This window comes from Panthera onca, chromosome A1 (genome assembly GCF_046562875.1).
Source record: "Panthera onca isolate mPanOnc1 chromosome A1, mPanOnc1 haplotype 2, whole genome shotgun sequence".
NCBI classification, from domain to species: Eukaryota; Metazoa; Chordata; class Mammalia; order Carnivora; family Felidae; genus Panthera; species Panthera onca.
In genome coordinates, this window is record NC_138339.1 from 151,864,238 (window position 1) to 151,880,080 (window position 15,843).

A 15,843-nucleotide genomic window follows, 5' to 3' on the forward strand; every position below is an offset into this window, starting at 1 on the left:
ATGCGTGTAGAGCGGTTGCTTGAGGGTAGGTCAGCGCGTGGCGGTTGCACGAGGAAAGGGCCCAAGCGGGACGGTGCATGCCCAGCGGCTGCACAGGGAAAGGACCCACCCGACAAGGCGCGTGCAGGGCGGTTGCATGCGGCAGGGTCCGCGCGTGGCAGTTGCACGAGGAAAAGGCCCACGCAGGACCGCGCGTGCCCAGCCGTTGCAGGAGGAGAGGGCCCCACCGAGGCCGTTTTCCAGCCCCGCCCCAACAGCGCTGGGGCGGGGTGCTCGCCGCCCAGGTCCTGGCAGCTTACAAAAAAAATTTAGAAATTAGTTTTCATATACTAATATGACACCTCTCCCTCTTGTTTACGAGTAATTTAAGGGGAAATGACCATCCTTGTAAGACTTCAGGGTGCGAGGACGTGGGCCGGCCGACGGACGGGAGAGTGAGGCGCACCGCTGCCAGGACCTGAGAGGGGTGGAGTACATCGCTGCCAGGACCCGGGAGGGGCCGCGCGCACCGCTGCCTGGACCTTCCCGGTGAGAGCGTTGCTGCCGGGACTCCGAAGGAGGAGGAGCGCGCACCCCTGCCAGGACTTTGTAACGGGAGCACGGCTGCCAGGATCCCAAGGAGTGAAGCACACCTCTGCCAGGACCCTGCGTGGAGGGCACCGCTGCCAGGACCCTGCGTGGGGCGCCCCGCTGTCCCCGCCCCGCGCGTCCCAGTCGCCATCCTGGTCCACGTCCTAGGCTCTCCGGCCGTGTTCTCCATCCCCGTCCCCGGTCTCCGCCGCGTCTCGGGCCGGCCTCGCCCGCACTTCCTGGTCACCGTCCCTCCGCCCGCGCCCTTCCCGAGGGCCTCCGCCGCCGCCGCCCTGGCGCTGCCCGCCGAGGCCGCCTGCGCCCTGTGCCAGCGCGCGCCGCGAGAGCCGGTGCGCGCCGACTGCGGCCACCGCTTCTGCCGGGCGTGCGTGGTGCGCTTCTGGGCCGAGGAGGACGGGCCCTTCCCGTGCCCCGAGTGCGCCGACGACTGCTGGCAGCGCGCCGTGGAGCCCGGCCGCCCGCCGCTCAGCCGCCGGCTGCTGGCGCTCGAGGAGGCGGCCGCTGCGCCCGCGCGAGACGGCCCGGCCTCCGAAGCGGCGCTGCAGCTGCTGTGCCGCGCCGACGGGGGCCCGCTGTGCGCCGCCTGCCGCATGGCCGCGGGGCCCGAGCCGCCAGAGTGGGAGCCGCGCTGGAGGAAGGCGCTGCGCGGCAAGGTGCGCGCGGGCGGCGACCTGTGCGCGTACCGTTCCCGGCCTGCGTCCCCACTCCCCCTCCCCGGGCTGCTCTGACTTCCCCTCCCCAGCCGTCTGTCCTACACCCTCAGCAGGTGTTCTGTTTCCCAGCCTGAACCCCGGCTCCCCGCCCCTACACCTCGGCCGGTGTCGGATCCCCCCCCCCCCCCCCCCCCCCCCCGCCCCTTGCTTGGTGTCCTGTTCCCCATCCGTGCTTTCTGGCCTTGGACAGTGCAGTCTCCATCCTCCGAGCGGGGCCCAGTCCTCCAGTCATCCCCGGTCCCCAACCCTCTGACGGTACCCTGTCCTGTTTCCAATCCGGATTCCTTATTCTGAAGTGTGCTCGGTTACCCCTCATTTGCCGGACGGTGCCCTCTCCCCCTTCTTTCTCTCCTGGACGGTGCCTTCTCCCCTTATCCCCCAGCCCTGTAAGGTGGCTGTGCCCGCCCCATCCCTGGACCGTATTCTTTTTTCCCCACCTCCGACACTCCTCTCCGAGCTAGGATTCAGACAGTTCCGCCCCTCCCTGCACCGTACTGAAGACAGTGTCCATCTGCTGACCCCACCCCCGTATTTCACCTACCTCATTCCCCTCCTCCAGGCGTGACGTCACCCTGTGGCAGTGTCCCCTGCTCCCCCCCAGGTTCTGTCTAGTGGACCAGGCAGTCGGCCTGGGCTGTCACCTGCTGTGGTCCAGTGCGGCCCGCCCCCTGCCTTTACCTGGACCATTTTCATACTGGCGCTCCATGACCCCCACCCACTTGGTTCTGAAACCTTGGCTGTGCCGTGGACCATTGCGTGGGGCACCTGACCCTGGAGAGAAACCTGCCATTGGAGAGTCTGGGTGCAGGTGGGCCCAGGGGACCACCTCCCCTCCCCCTGAAGAGCTGGGGGCAGTGCTATTTCCGAGAGTAAAGATGGATCCTTTCTTGGTGCTGAGACAGGGTGGTCCGTGCCCACCTGAGAGGAGGGAGGAGAGAGCATGGCAGCAAATTATCAGGGGTGGGTCCTGGGGTTCGTGTGAGCCCCGGGCGGTGGCACTGGTGGGTGGTGGCTAGGGGCTGCACTGCCGCTAGCAGGTGGACAGGAGCTGGGCTCTGCTTCTGCTGGGGAACTCTAGGTCTAGGTCAGCGCACTCTTGAAAAGCCGTGCTCCATCCCTCCCATCGGTGACAGTAACACTGGGCCCCCTGCACCCCCCAAGGGGTGGCCTTATGTCTGGTTACCTGGTTATATTCTTGGCAGACCCTTTCCTATCGGGAGTTCTTTCTGGGGAGAGCTTAGAGAGGTTGTTGAGACCCCCTCTGGTCCCTGCAGTCCGTTTTTGCTGAGTCTGCCCCCGGACCAGGTGAGGGGGACCCTGGACCTCTGACTGCACCCATCAGTAACCATGTGTCTTTCCAGGAGAACAAGGGTTCTGTGGAGATCATGCGGAAAGACCTGAATGACGCCCGGGACCTGCATGGTCAGGCTGAGTCTGCTGCTGCCGTTTGGAAGGCAAGTGTCCTCCAGCCTGGGGTCTGCCCAGGGAGAGGGTGTGGGTGTGAGCCCTGACCCTATTTGGCAGGGATGCAGCGGACTGATGCTGGCTGTGCAGCCAGCCCTTCTCCCCAGGTGGGCAGAGGTGAGGCGGGAGGCCCCAGGGTTAGCCCTGGGACACAGGTGTCCCTCCCTGCCGTCCACCTGCCTGCCCTGCAGGGACACGTGATGGACCGCAGGAAGAAGGCCCTGACCGACTACAAGAAGCTTCGGGCCTTCTTTGCCGAGGAGGAGGAGCGTTTCCTGCAGGAGGCGGATAAAGAGGAGGGGTCCGCAGAGGACGAGGACACAGACCCGGCCGAGCGCTTTGGGTCACTGCTGCAGGCTGTCTCGGAGCTGGAGAGGAGGCACCGCAACCTGGGGCTCAGCATGCTGCTTCAGGTGGGCCCCCCATTGTGTCCGGGCCCCAGAGGAGGGTGCCAAGGCCCTGTGGGGTTGGGGGCAGGCATCAGCAGGTGGCTGGGGCGCCTCTGGCCTGGGTGTTTTCACAGCAGCTTCCTCTCCCTCCACACCCTCCTGCAGTGATGTCCTGCCCTCTGCTGGCTCCAGACGGTAACAGCTCCATCCACCCTGGCCTGTCGCCCAGCAGCTCCTCCATCACCACCTCCTGGACCCGCAATGACCTTCACCCATGAGGGTCTGCACCGAGGTGCACACACAGGATGCATACCACGGGTGGCCACCTTGGGTGGGCCAAGACTGCCCCTAACAGTGTCCCTGTTCCCTTTCCCTGTGGGTATTCGTGGTCCCCAGGCTATAACCGTTTTACCGTAGAGACCTGTAGCTACTGGTGGGTACTGTTGACCCCAATGTATCACGACTCTTCATAAAGTTCTTGTCGCTGTCACTGAGTCTCATTTGCCTGGGGTCTCCGTGGCCCACAGCGGTTGCCAGGCAGCCCAGATTGTGCAGGCCTGGCACTCACCCCATTTAAATTCCACCCACGATGGGGCCACTCTGTTGGACATGCAGACCAGACCCCTGCACATGTGTGGGGCATCCAGTTAGGGTGCAGGGAAGAGAAGGCTCACGGCACCTGGAGGGGAGGGCGGGCAGGCAGGTCAACTGTTTGTGGCTAGAGCTCCCTACAGCATGTGTCCTGGGGACCATGTGTGGGTCCAGTGTGGGTACAGGTCACCCCCAGGCCTGCACGTGGATGCCATGTTCCCTCTCGCTCTGCCTCTGGCTCCCTTTGCTTCAGGTTTTCTCCAACAGACGAATGTGGCAGAGTTGTGACTTAGTGGTAGCATCATCATGTACATTAGGGCAGGCAGTAGTGACGCAGCACAGAGATGGGGATGTGGGGTCCTAGAATGTTGACACGGGGCCATTAAGGATGGCTGAGGCTGGGAGTCTTCCCAGATGGTGCAGACTTAAGGCCTGTAGGTGCAGTCACACATTCCCAGATGAGGCCTCAGCACTATTGCCCCTCTGTTTCTGAGAGTTTGGGTGTGGCTGGTGTTCATGGAGCCCAGTAGAGAGGGCTTGCTCCAGCCGGTTTGCCTGGCATCCCTCCTCCCATCTGCCTCCTCCCCCGCCCAGAGGGTCTCCAGGGACGTGCTGTATCCACACTGCTGCAGGAAGAGGGCTCCCGCAGATGGGACTTCTCTCTGATGGGCTCTCTGCCTCCGCTGAGTGACCCTGGCCAGCTGCCTGCCTTCCTTCTCTGTGGAGATGTGCTGGACAAACCGTGAGACCATGGCCAAGTAACAATAATCCTGACTCCTCAGACCCAGGGACGGTGCTAGAAGTGTCCCGCTCTAGATGTGGGGTGGACATAGGGAGGGCACTGTAGGGAGCCTGTGTCCAGCAAGCCAGGAACATTCTAGTGTGGATGGCCTGCAGTTGCAGCCAGGCCCACTGCCCACTTGGTAGTTTCTCGAAGTGCCCCGCTGGCCTCCAGGGCCTCGTGACTCACCCCAACTGCCTGCTCCCTGCTGGCACCCCCCACCCTCGCGCCCCTATTCCCCTGTGGAATAGTGTTGCTCCTCCAGATTTGTGCGGCCAGCCAGTCCCCTGCCTTCGAGTCTGCGCTCAAATGACATCTTACAGAAACTGTACAATATCTTCACAAGCTCCTGCGTGTGAGGACAAGCAAAGCAAGGTCTCGTGTGGGCTCTCAGCGGTCCTCGTGTGTGCCCCTCCGTGTGATCCAGGTCCGTGCAGGGGCAGGAGCCCGAGGAGAGCAGGCAGCGCTCTGCACGGAGGCCCCGAAGTGGAGGTTTGTCTGCTAGAAGACCGGGGCACTTTGAGGACTGGTTCCTTTGTACAGGGCCCAAATGCCTTTCCCTCCGATCCCCCTTATCTATCCCAGGCGGACCTGCTTGTTTCCAGTTTCAGGGATGTTGAGTCTGGCAGGCAGAGAGACACACTGGGGGGCCCTTTGCACTCTGCGGAGTGCTGGATTGACCAGCGGAGGGGCTGATTGACCAGGTGCAGGACAGCAGCACGGCAGGAGGTGCCCACACCATTGGTCAGACAGGCTCTGGGAAGGGCCGGGGAGGTGGCGCCCCAGTTCTCTGTTAGGGCTGGAAACAAGGAACCCGGATGATGTGGGTCAGGACACCCTGAGGGGGTGTGAGCCAGCACCGCTGCTTTGAACAGCCTGCCTGAGAGAGTAAGCTCCATAAACAGGAGAGGCAGGCTGGCTGGGAGGTCAGTGGGGGGGGGGGGGGCCATGCCCGGGACCCGCCCCCAGCCCCCCAGACTTGGCGATTTGCCAGAAAAGCTCCCAGAGCTCATTGAAGGCTGTGGTGCTCACAGTGACCGTTTATCACAGGGTGAGGAGACAGGTAAAGGTCGGCTGAAGGGAGAAGTGGGGAGCAGCAGAGTCCAGTAAAAGTGCCCAACACAGGTGCCATGAAGTCCAGCCGCAGACCAGAGACCCTGCCCTGTGTCACGTGGTCAGGCCACCTGGAGTGGCCCAGGGCCCCTGGGCACACAGACATTCCTAGCAGGGTGCCCTGGGGGTTAGGTTCAGAGATTGCCTCCCAGCCAACTACACCCCGGGCCGGGTGCTACCCTGTACCCTGTGTCACCGCACTCCAGCGTGCCTTGGATGACAGCATCTTCTGGCCCTGGTGCACCTCGGACAGTCACGGAACCTTGTTTGTAGTGTTGAGAGGTTGGGCATGACCTGGGTCCCCGTTACAGTGTGGGGGTTGTGTGGTGGAGCTGGTCCTGCAGAGGTGTGCACACAGGGTGCCCCGACTGGATGTGCTTGCCTAAGACCAGCAGAGATGTCCGGGGAGAGGCTGGTCTGCCGATGGTGTCCTGGATGCAGGTGCAGCTCCTCCCAAGGGGCAGAGCTCTGTAGACCTGGGCACTGACACCCACCCTCTCACCGTGGGCGGTGGGGGTCCTGCGGCGGGGTGGGATCACAGCAAGAGAATACTGTCAATCCTTGCCTGCCAGTGGGGCCACCCAGTGCTTGGAACTGTCCCCTCAGGTAAGATACAAAGGCTTGTACAAAATGCCTGTTCTGCTCAGCCAGGCGGCCCGCGGCCAGAGTTAACGCAGGCTGGCGTGTCACAACTGATGTGGGTCATACTAAGACCATGCAGGAAACTCCTGCAGATCAGGAAGAGCCCAGAGTAATGGGGTTCAAGACCCACAGCCCAGGCTGGTGCAGAAGAGGAGCCAGAAGGCTCAGAAGCCCAGGGAGAAATGCTCAAAGTTAGTAGTGCCCGGAAGTCAACAATGTCCGGATGGAGATGGGGCAGTGGACAGCAACCCCCCTTCCCCCGCACCCTTACCCCAAGCCCCTGCTCTCCTGCTGCGTTCTGGAGTTCAAGCTGCCAGATGTCCTGGCATTTAGGGTGTAGTGACCCTGGACCCAGCAACCCTGCTTACAAATGTCCTATTGCAAAGATGTCCTCCCCAGGCCCACAGGGTGATGCACATGCCAGCATTCAAGTCTCTGTTGTCATGGGGGAGGGGGTGGGCAGGGCAGACTCCAGTGCCCCACAAGGGGGAGGTGGGAAGTCAAATGGGGGATGGAGGCCACGGAGTAGGCCGCAGCCCTGGGGACACAGGAACTAGACACAGGGGAACTTGGACTGTCTAAGGGCACCATGCTGAGTCACAAAAATAAAGAAGTATAAGATGGCACTATTTGGGGCACTTGGGTGGCTCAGTCCATTCCAACAATGGCTCAGGTCATGGTCTCACTGCTCAGGAGTTCGAGCACAGCATTGGGCTCTGTGCTGACAGCTTGGAGCCTGGAACCTACTTCAGATTCTGCCTCTGTCTCTCTGCCCTTCCCCTGCTTGCACTCAGTCTCTCAAATATAAGATATTAAAAAAATTAAACTAAAAAAAAAAACACAAAACAACAGGACGAACTTTTTACTGAAACTTAAAATGTGTGCACGCCGAACAATTCAAGGTTGCAGGACACTCCAAAAACTGGTGAATGGTACCTGTCTGAGTAGGTGCCTTTGGGGAGGGCAATGAAGATAAAGGAAGTGACAGCAAAGCAGAAGAAAAGGCACCAAGGTGACCCAGCAGGGACTGGGGGTCCCTACCTAGCACAGGACTTCATGCCTGGGAAGGAAGTCAGTTCCAGGGTGGCGTAAGTCACTCGGATTTCTGTAACTGGCTCCTCATCAAGTGTGTGGGTGCCTGTGCGTGTTTGGGGGGGAAAATCCTGAGAAGCTTTTGGAATATGACAGCGGTGCGCATCCTGGAAGGTGTTGGGGGCTGCAATAAATGAACAGAGAACATCGACTCTAATGTGCATGTATACTGGTCCAGACCTACAGACTCCACGGATCTCTGGCCCCCCACGCACCATGCAGATTTCTGGGGATCTTCCTCTGCCCATCCTCTTTGGAATGTCTTCTTTTTCCTTCTTTCCTGTCTTGAAGACTCCAAGCCAGGCAGGGGTCCCCAGCGGCAGCTGCTTCCAGAAGCCCCCTGCCCTGGGTCTCCCTGGGCTTCCAGAGCCGCTGTCCCCAGAGCATCTAAAGACCTGGCACAGTGCGTGCCCAGAATCTTCTCAGGGAAGGCTAGTTCCTGGAAGGGCACAAAAGACCACAAACTGGGTAACAGCTGGAACTCATCAGAAAGTGACATTTGTTTGGGCAGAAGAAAGCAGTAAAGGGATGCCTGAGTGGCTTAGTAGGTTAAGCATCTGACTCCTGATTTCAGCTCAGGTCACCATCTTGAGGTTTGTGAGCTCGAGCCCTGCCTCTGGCTCCTCCAGGACAGTACTGAGCCTGCTTGGGATTCTCTCTGCTTCTCTCTCTGCTCCTCCCCCGCTCTGGAGCATGCTCTCAAAATAAATATGTTGAAATAAAAAAGCAGTAAAGTAGCTGCCAGGCGCTCGGGAGTCCCCTCAGTCAGATGGCTTATCAAAGTTGAGGTGTTTCATTCATTTCCTAACAGGAATCTTACTCTGGAGTCATGATTTATTAAATATTTTTTAAAAATTTATTTTGAGAGCGAGGGTGTGAGTAGGGGAGGTGCAGAGGTTTGCATTGGGCTGTGCAGTAATAGCAGAGCCTGATGTGGGGCTCACACCCATGAACTGTGAGTTGGTGACCTGAGCTGAAGAGGACTGAGCCACCCGGGCGTCCCTGAAGACCTAATTTAAATGAGACAAATACACTGAAATCCACCCCCACCCCCACCCCCCTTTTGAAGATAATCTTTTGGACTCTGAGGTTTTATTAAACCTTCCTCCGCGAAGCGATGTGCTAGTGAGCCAAGTAAGTATGAAACACTTAGAAAGGAAAAAATGTCAGTTAAAACATCATCAGCACAACAAATAGTCAAGTAGGTCAACCAGTCAGAATGAAACTTTCAAAGGACACGACAACCATCTCCACAGTCTTGTTTCTTCAGGTCGGTTTTGCGCGAACGAGTGAGCAAATTTACATAAAAAGCAACAGAAAACGCAACACGTGGGCCATGGATACAAACTCATGTCTCCTTCTGGGCAGAACAATCATCTTGTAAACGGTCTCAATCCCACAGCAAAACCACCACTGAACTCGTTCGGTGACCAAGGATGGGGTCTCCTTTTGCACAGGCAACCTCTCCCGGTCGCTCTTGCGCGCAGCCTCCTTTCTTTCCTTACCTTGAGGAATTTTATTCTGACTGCGAGGCTCCGAAGCGCCACCTCTTCGCCTCCTGTGACCGAGCGGGCCCTCCTGCCCCGGTGGAGGGGAGCGCACAGCTGGGGCGCAGCGCCTGGCCGGTGCCATGGCGACCAGGATGTAGGCGACACTCTGGGAAGTCCAGCCCAGCCGCTCTAGTGCTCCTTGTTTCTGTGCTCGCTGCAGGCCTTCTCTTGCCGCGGGCTTGCGCGGTCACCGCGCACCCCGCCTGCCAGCCGGGGTCAGCAACTTCGGAGGAAACCGGAGCCTGAACGGGGGCCTGAGGAGTGTGCCCGAGCCAAAAGGCCCATTCCTATGCCAGACAAGCCCGCAGGGGCGACCGGGAGGCGGGAGAGCCGCAGGCGTCTCCAAAGCACGCGCCTTCAAAGCGCGCGAGCCCAGCCGGGAGCTCAGCTAGGACCGCACTCCCGGGCTGTATGCAAATGAAGCGACTTTCCAGATCTCGTCTGATTGGACAAAGCTCAGGACATGGCGTCGCACAGCAGCCAATGAGGATCCAGGGCCGCAAGTCCCCACACTCCATTGATGAATACAGCATCCAGTGGCGGCGCTCCCGGAATATAAAGCTCTCTGGCCGGCGACTGACTGGGAGGCATGTAACCAAGACTTGCAGGGCTGCAAGGTGCACGCAGGCAAGAGGGCGCGCATCATCCAGTCAGCCTGCAACTGGCCACCCGCTACGACCCCCAGCTGCACAAGCTGCTGGGCTGCGCGACCATCGTCCAGGCCGTGCTGCTACAACACCGAACACAGCCAGAAGACCTACTGCTGTCTCTTCCCGTCTCGTCTGTCCTTGTCCTTCCTTGTCTTTGTGCGGCTGAAGTCCTACAGCCAAGGTTGGCACACAGGCTGGTAATGGCCCAGGCCCTTAACGCCTTATCTCCGAATACGGGGAACCCCAAGGCAGGCCTTGCTGAGCTCCTCACCTGGGTGCAAAGCTAACCCCAGGCTCTTAATCCTGTTCCTCCAGGGCTGCGCACTCTTCTTGAGCCTAGCCTTCAATACACCGGTCTGTCTCCTAGGAAGGTTGCGTGTCTCCCTTAAAGCTTCTATTGAATGAGGTCGTAGGCTTTTCTCCTGTGACACTGCCTCTGTCGGTTTCATTTTCAGACGCGGCCAGGGACTCCTAAGAGGGTTGAGGAAAACTTCCCTCTTCCCCCACCCCTCCCCTGCCGCTCACCCCCTTTTTCCCACCTAGTGTTGTACTCTCGGCTCCTCCTCAACTAAGACCCTACTTAGGTTCTTCCAAGTGCCCATGGCCTGAAACAGTCTGGCGCAGAGGACTCCAGAGGTGAGCCTTAATCTAGCCTCCCTGAGTCTGGCCCAGCCGGCCCTGGATGGGCGGAGGCAGAGAAAGGTAAGGACGTAAAATGTGTGAGCTTCCAAGGTAGTGGTTTTTGTTTTTTTTTTAATTTTTAATTTAATTTTTTTTTTTACTAACTTTTTTAATGTTTATTTTTGAGACAGAGAGAGAGAGAGAGAGAGAGAGAGAGAGAGAGAAAATCAGTGGGGGAAGGGCAGAGAGAGAGGGAGACACAGAGTCTGAAGCAGGCTCCAGGCTCTGAGCTGTCATCACAGAGACCAATGCGGGGCTGGAAGCCACCAACCTCGAGATCATGACCTGAGCCCAAGTCGGAGGTCCAACTGAGGAGGCCACTCAGGAGCCCTTGCAGGATGGTTTTCAGTCCCCAAAGGCCACAACTGATTTTAGCAGGAAGCAGAAACTGCAGGTGCCTTCCTCTGTACTGCTGACTTCTGTTCCCCCCGCCGCCCCCCCCCCCCCCCCAGACAGGGTCTGAGCTCTTCCAGAATCTCCCAGTCACGTGGGTCCGTATTGGCCCGTTCTGAACCAGGACAAAAGTGGAGAAGTCTAGAGGTGCCTGTTAGCTGAGTTAGCAAAGAAACCTAGGTCAACAGGTCAACCTGGCAGCCTGCAAGAAAAGCAGGTTTGAAAAAAAAAAAAAACAAACCCAAATAGTTCTGGGGCCTTGTTACACTGCCTCCTCCCTCTGGCCTCCTGGGCTTCTTATGTCCTGGCTGCTCTTACCCCTTCTGCACCCTCCAGGCAGTTACCTGGACCCCAAGCTTTCTGAAAAGTTTGTGCTGACCTGTGTGTGTTTCACCTGCAGGCAGCAGACTGCCCTGAGCAGATTGGTTTTGACTGACTTTTTTTTTTCCTTGTGAAAGTTGCTTAATTTTTTATCTGTGTGTTGTTTTGTTTTGTTTTGTTTTTTCACCTGGCTGCCACTGGTCCTGGTTTGGCAATCTGCTTATGTTCCTCCTGACAGTGTAATGATACTGCCTTCCCTGTGAATTGTAGTTCACTGCTCCCAGAACAGTTGCAAATAGTTATGCTTTCCAGTGGCACCATGGAGTGACACTTCCAAGCATTTCAGAAGAGGCTATTGGAGCTTAGAGATGTTATATGACCCGTCAAAGCAGCAGAGCCTGGTGGGCGACATGTAGCAACTGAACCTGCTTGTCCCTGGGGAGTGTATCACTGAGTTCTGGGCAGCACTGTGGATTTCTTATCATCAGTGATCCCACTGGATCCTCCAACCACCTTACACTCTAGGGTCATGGGACCACAGACTCTTGTCTACCAGAAATGGAGTTGAGTACCCATGGGAGATTTTGACAGAGACCAGAATCTCTGGGAAGGTACGTGGTCTGGATGTAGGATATCAGAAGCCCCTGCCACATATGTGCACAGAATCCCAGAGGATGGTGGCTTCTTACAGGCTCACGCCCTAGTGAGTCTGGGGAGGAATGCTCTGTAGACAGGCAGAGGTGGTGGGACCATTGGAGCATCTCCAGTCCCTCTACTTGGTGGGCAGGGATCCCAAGAGGAGGGGTTGGTTGGAAAGGCTCAGGGCAGCAGACACAGTCCAGAACATTGCTGAACGTGAGAGGTCCTGCTAGTGCAAAATGCAGAAAAGTGCCACATGGGGAACACAGACACCCAGTCACAGCATGTGGAAAACCTGGATGTGTCTGAACTTGAAGCCTGGAGGCATCTACATGGATGGAAGGACTTATGGCCAATTGGCCATCCTGTAAATGTTCCCAAGTTGAACTCTGGAGTAAGGGATTGCCATAGTGTGTGTGTGTGTGTGTGTGTGTGTGTGTGTGTGTGTGTGTGCATGTGTGCATATGTGTGTGTTTTAATTGGGGTGAAATTCACATAACAAAGTTCATCACTTCACTTCTGAACTCTTATGTGGCTCCTAGCAGACTTCTAGCAGACTTTTGGTGGAGTCTATCAGGTTTTCCATGTATAATATCATGTCCTCTGCAAAAAGTGAAACCTTGACTTCATCTTTGCCAATTTTCATGCATTTGATTTCCTTTTGTTGTCTGATTGCGGATGCCAGAATTCCCAACACTGTGTTAAACAACAGCGGTGAGAGTGGATATCCTTGTCATGTTCCTGATCTCAGGGAGAAAGCTCTCAGTTTTTCCCCATGGAGGATGATATTAGCTGTGGGCTTTTCATAAATGACTTTTATGATGTTTAAGTATGTTCCTTCTATCCCGACTTTCTTGAGGATTTTTATTAAGAAAGGATGCTGAATTTTGTCAAATGCTTTTTCTGCATCGATTGACAGGATCATATGGTTCTTTTCTTTTGTTTTATTAATGTGATGTATCACATTGATTGATTTGCAAATGTTGAACCAGCCCTGCAGCCCAGGAATGAATCCCACTTGATCATGGTGAATAATTCTTTTTATATGCTGTTGAATTCGATTTGCTAGTATCTTATGGAGAATTTTTGCATCCATATTCATCTCAAAGCAATGCATGCATAACTCTCAAAGAAATTGAATCAGTAATAAAAAATCTCCCAGGACACAAAAATCGAGGGCCAGATGACTTCCTAGTGGAATTACACCAGACATTTAGAGAAGAGTTAATACTATTCGCAAACAGTTCCAAACAAGTAGAAATGGAAGGAAAAGTTCCAAATTCATTCTATGAGGCCAGGATTACCTTGATTCCAAAACCAAAGACCCCACTAAAATCCCTGATGAAACTGGATGCAAACCATCTCAACAAGATACTAGCAGATAGAATCCAACAGTACATTAAAAGAAGTATTCATCACTATAGAGTGGGATTTATTCCTGGGCTGCAAAGGTGATTCAATATTTGGAAGTCATTCCATGTGAAACATGCCATTAATAGAAGAAAGAGTAAAAGCCATACAGTCCTCTCAGTAGATCCAGAAAAAGCATTTGACAAAACACAGCATCTATTCTTGATAAAAACAGTCAACAAAGTAGGGCTAGAGGGAACATACCTCAACATAATATGGCCATATATGAAATACCCATGGCTAATATCATCCTCAATTGAGAAAAACAAAGCTAACGAATTGATCAAAACCTATTTCAGCAATATAACTGAACAAGAATTTACACTAATAGTCATAAAATTAATGTTGGGCTTGAAAAAAGCATAGAGGACAACAAAGGATCTATTGCTACAGAGATCAAGGGACCAAGAAATAGTCATGAGGAGCTAAAAAATGCTATAAATGAGCCGCAAAATAAAATGGGGGAGACCACAGTATGGATTGAAGAGGCAGAGGAGAGAATAGGTGAATTAGTAGATAAAATTATGGGAAAAAAAGGAAACTGAGAAAAAGAAATAAAAAAATTCAGGAGTATGAGGGGAGAATTAGAGAACTAAGTGATGCAATTAAATGGAACAATATCCGTATCATAGGAATTCCAGGGGAGGAAGAGAGAGAGAAAGGGGATGAAGGTGTACTTGAACAAATCATACCTGAGAACTTACCTGATCTGGGGAAGGAAAAGGCATTGAAATCCAAGAGGCACAGAAACTCCCTTCAGATGTAACTTGAATCGATCTTCTGCATGACATATCGTATTGAAACTAGCAAAATACAAGGATAAAGAGAGAATTTTGAAAGCAGCTAGGGATAAACAGGCTCTAACTTACAAAGGAAGACCCATAAGACTAGTGGCAGACATATCCACTGAAACTTGGCAGGCCAGAAAGGAATGGCAGAACACCTTCAATGTGATGAACAGAAAAAATATGCAGCCGAGAATCTTTTATCCAGCAAGTCTGTCATTCAGAATAGAAGGAGAGATAAAGGTTTTCCCAAACAAACAAAAACTAAAGGAATTCATCAGCATTAAACCAGCCCTGCAAGAGATCCTAAGGGGGATTCTGTGAGTGAAATGTGGCAAGGACTACAAACTACCAGACACCACTACAAGCATGAAGTGCTTACCTACAGACATCACAATGACTCTAAACCCATATCTTTCAATAATAACACTGAATGTAAATGGACTAAATGCTCCAACCAAAAGACATAGGGTATCACAATGGATAAAAAAACAAAACAAAACAAAACAAAACAAAACAAAAAAACAAGACCCATCTATTTGCTGTCTACAAGAGACTCTTTTACACCTGAGGACACCTTCAGATTGAAAGTGAGGGGATGGAGAGCTATTTATCATGCTACTAGAAGCCAAAAGAAAGCTGGAGTGCCATACTTATATCAGACAAACTGGACTTTAAATTAAAGGCTGTAAGAAGAGATGAAGAAGGGCATTATATAATAATTACATGATCTATCCATCAGGAAGAGCCAACAATTATAAATGTCTATGTGCCAAATACGGGACCCCCCAAATATATAAAACAATTAATCACAAACATAAGCAACCTTATTGATAAGAATGTGGTAATTGCAGGGGACTCTAATACCCCACTTACAGTAATGGATAGATCATCTAGACACAGGATCAATAAAGAAACAAGGGCCCTGAATGATACATTGGATCAGATGGCCTTGACAGATATATTCAGAATTCTGCATCCCAAAGCAACAGAATATACTTTCTTCTCAAGTACACATGGAACATTCCTCAAGAGAGATAACATACTGGGTCACAAAACAGCCCTTCATAAGTAAAAAAGAGTTGAGATCATACCATGCACACTTTCAGACAACAATGCTATGAAACTTGAAATCAACCACAGGAAAAAGTCTGGAAAGCCTCCAAAAGCATGGAGGTTAAAGAACACCCTCTAAAGAATTAATGGGTCAACCAGGCAATTAGAGAAGAAATTTAAAAAAATATATGGAAACAAATGAAAATGAAAATACAACAATCCAAATGCTTTGGGAAGCAGCGAAGGCAGTCCTGAGAGGAGAATACATTGCAATGCAGGCCTATCTCAAGAAAGAAGAAAAATCCCAAATACAAAATCTAACAGACACCTAAAGGAAATAGAAGCAGAGCAGCAAAGACACACCGAACCCAGTAGGAGTAGAGAAATAATAAAGATCAGAGCAAAAATAAACAATATAGCATCTAAAAAAAACTGTAGAGCCTATCAATGAAACCAAGAGTTGGTTTTTTGAAAAAATAAACAAAATTGATAAACCTCTAGCCAGGCTTCTCAAAAAGAAAAGGAGATGAACCAAATAGATAAAATCACAAATGAAAATGAAATTATTACAACCAATCCCTCAGATATACAAGCAATTATCAGGGAATACTATGAAGAATTATATGGCAACAAACTCGACAACCTGGAAGAAATGGACAAATTCCTAAGCACCCACACACTTCCAAAACTCAAACAGGAAAAAATAGAAAATTTGAACAGACCCATAATCAGCAAAGAAATTGAATCAGTTATCAAAAATCTCCCAACAAATAAGAGTCTGGGACTAGAGGGCTTCCATGGGGGAATTCTACCAGACATTTAAAGCAGAGATAATACCTATCCTTCTCAAGCTGTTCCAAAAAATAGAAAGGGAAGGAAAACTTCCAGACTCATTCTATGAAGCCAGCATTACTTTGATTCCCAAACCAGACAGAGACGCAGCAAAAAAACAGAACTACAGGCCAATATCCCTGATGAATAT

At 53.2% G+C, this 15,843-nt stretch overlaps 1 protein-coding gene and 1 long non-coding RNA gene across 2 annotated transcripts; one reads left to right on the top strand and one right to left on the bottom strand.

The window, feature by feature from the left end:
• On the top strand, positions 1 to 3,647 carry RNF187 (ring finger protein 187). Its single transcript, XM_060634156.2, has 5 exons — positions 1 to 25; positions 463 to 1,244; positions 2,666 to 2,758; positions 2,960 to 3,181; positions 3,323 to 3,647. The coding sequence occupies exons 1-5, from the start codon at positions 1 to 3 to the stop codon at positions 3,323 to 3,325; spliced, it is 1,125 nt and encodes a 374-aa protein (XP_060490139.1). The 3' UTR covers positions 3,326 to 3,647.
• A 3,483-nt stretch (positions 3,648 to 7,130) lies between these two features.
• Positions 7,131 to 9,416, bottom strand: LOC132681757 (uncharacterized). The gene is made up of 2 exons (XR_009611231.2): positions 8,882 to 9,416; positions 7,131 to 7,815 (listed from the first exon to the last, which is right to left on the bottom strand). It is a non-coding gene; the product is annotated as an uncharacterized LOC132681757 (long non-coding RNA).
• Positions 9,417 to 15,843: the final 6,427 nt, after the last annotated feature.

Excerpts from the sequence above, each read along its gene's own strand:
- RNF187 (XM_060634156.2), top strand. The coding sequence starts at position 1 with ATGCGTGTAGAGCGGTTGCTTGAGG. Across the intron at positions 1,245-2,665 it reads GGAAGGCGCTGCGCGGCAAG|GAGAACAAGGGTTCTGTGGA; the intron begins GTGCGCGCGGGC and ends GTGTCTTTCCAG. Across the intron at positions 2,759-2,959 it reads CTGCTGCTGCCGTTTGGAAG|GGACACGTGATGGACCGCAG; the intron begins GCAAGTGTCCTC and ends CCTGCCCTGCAG.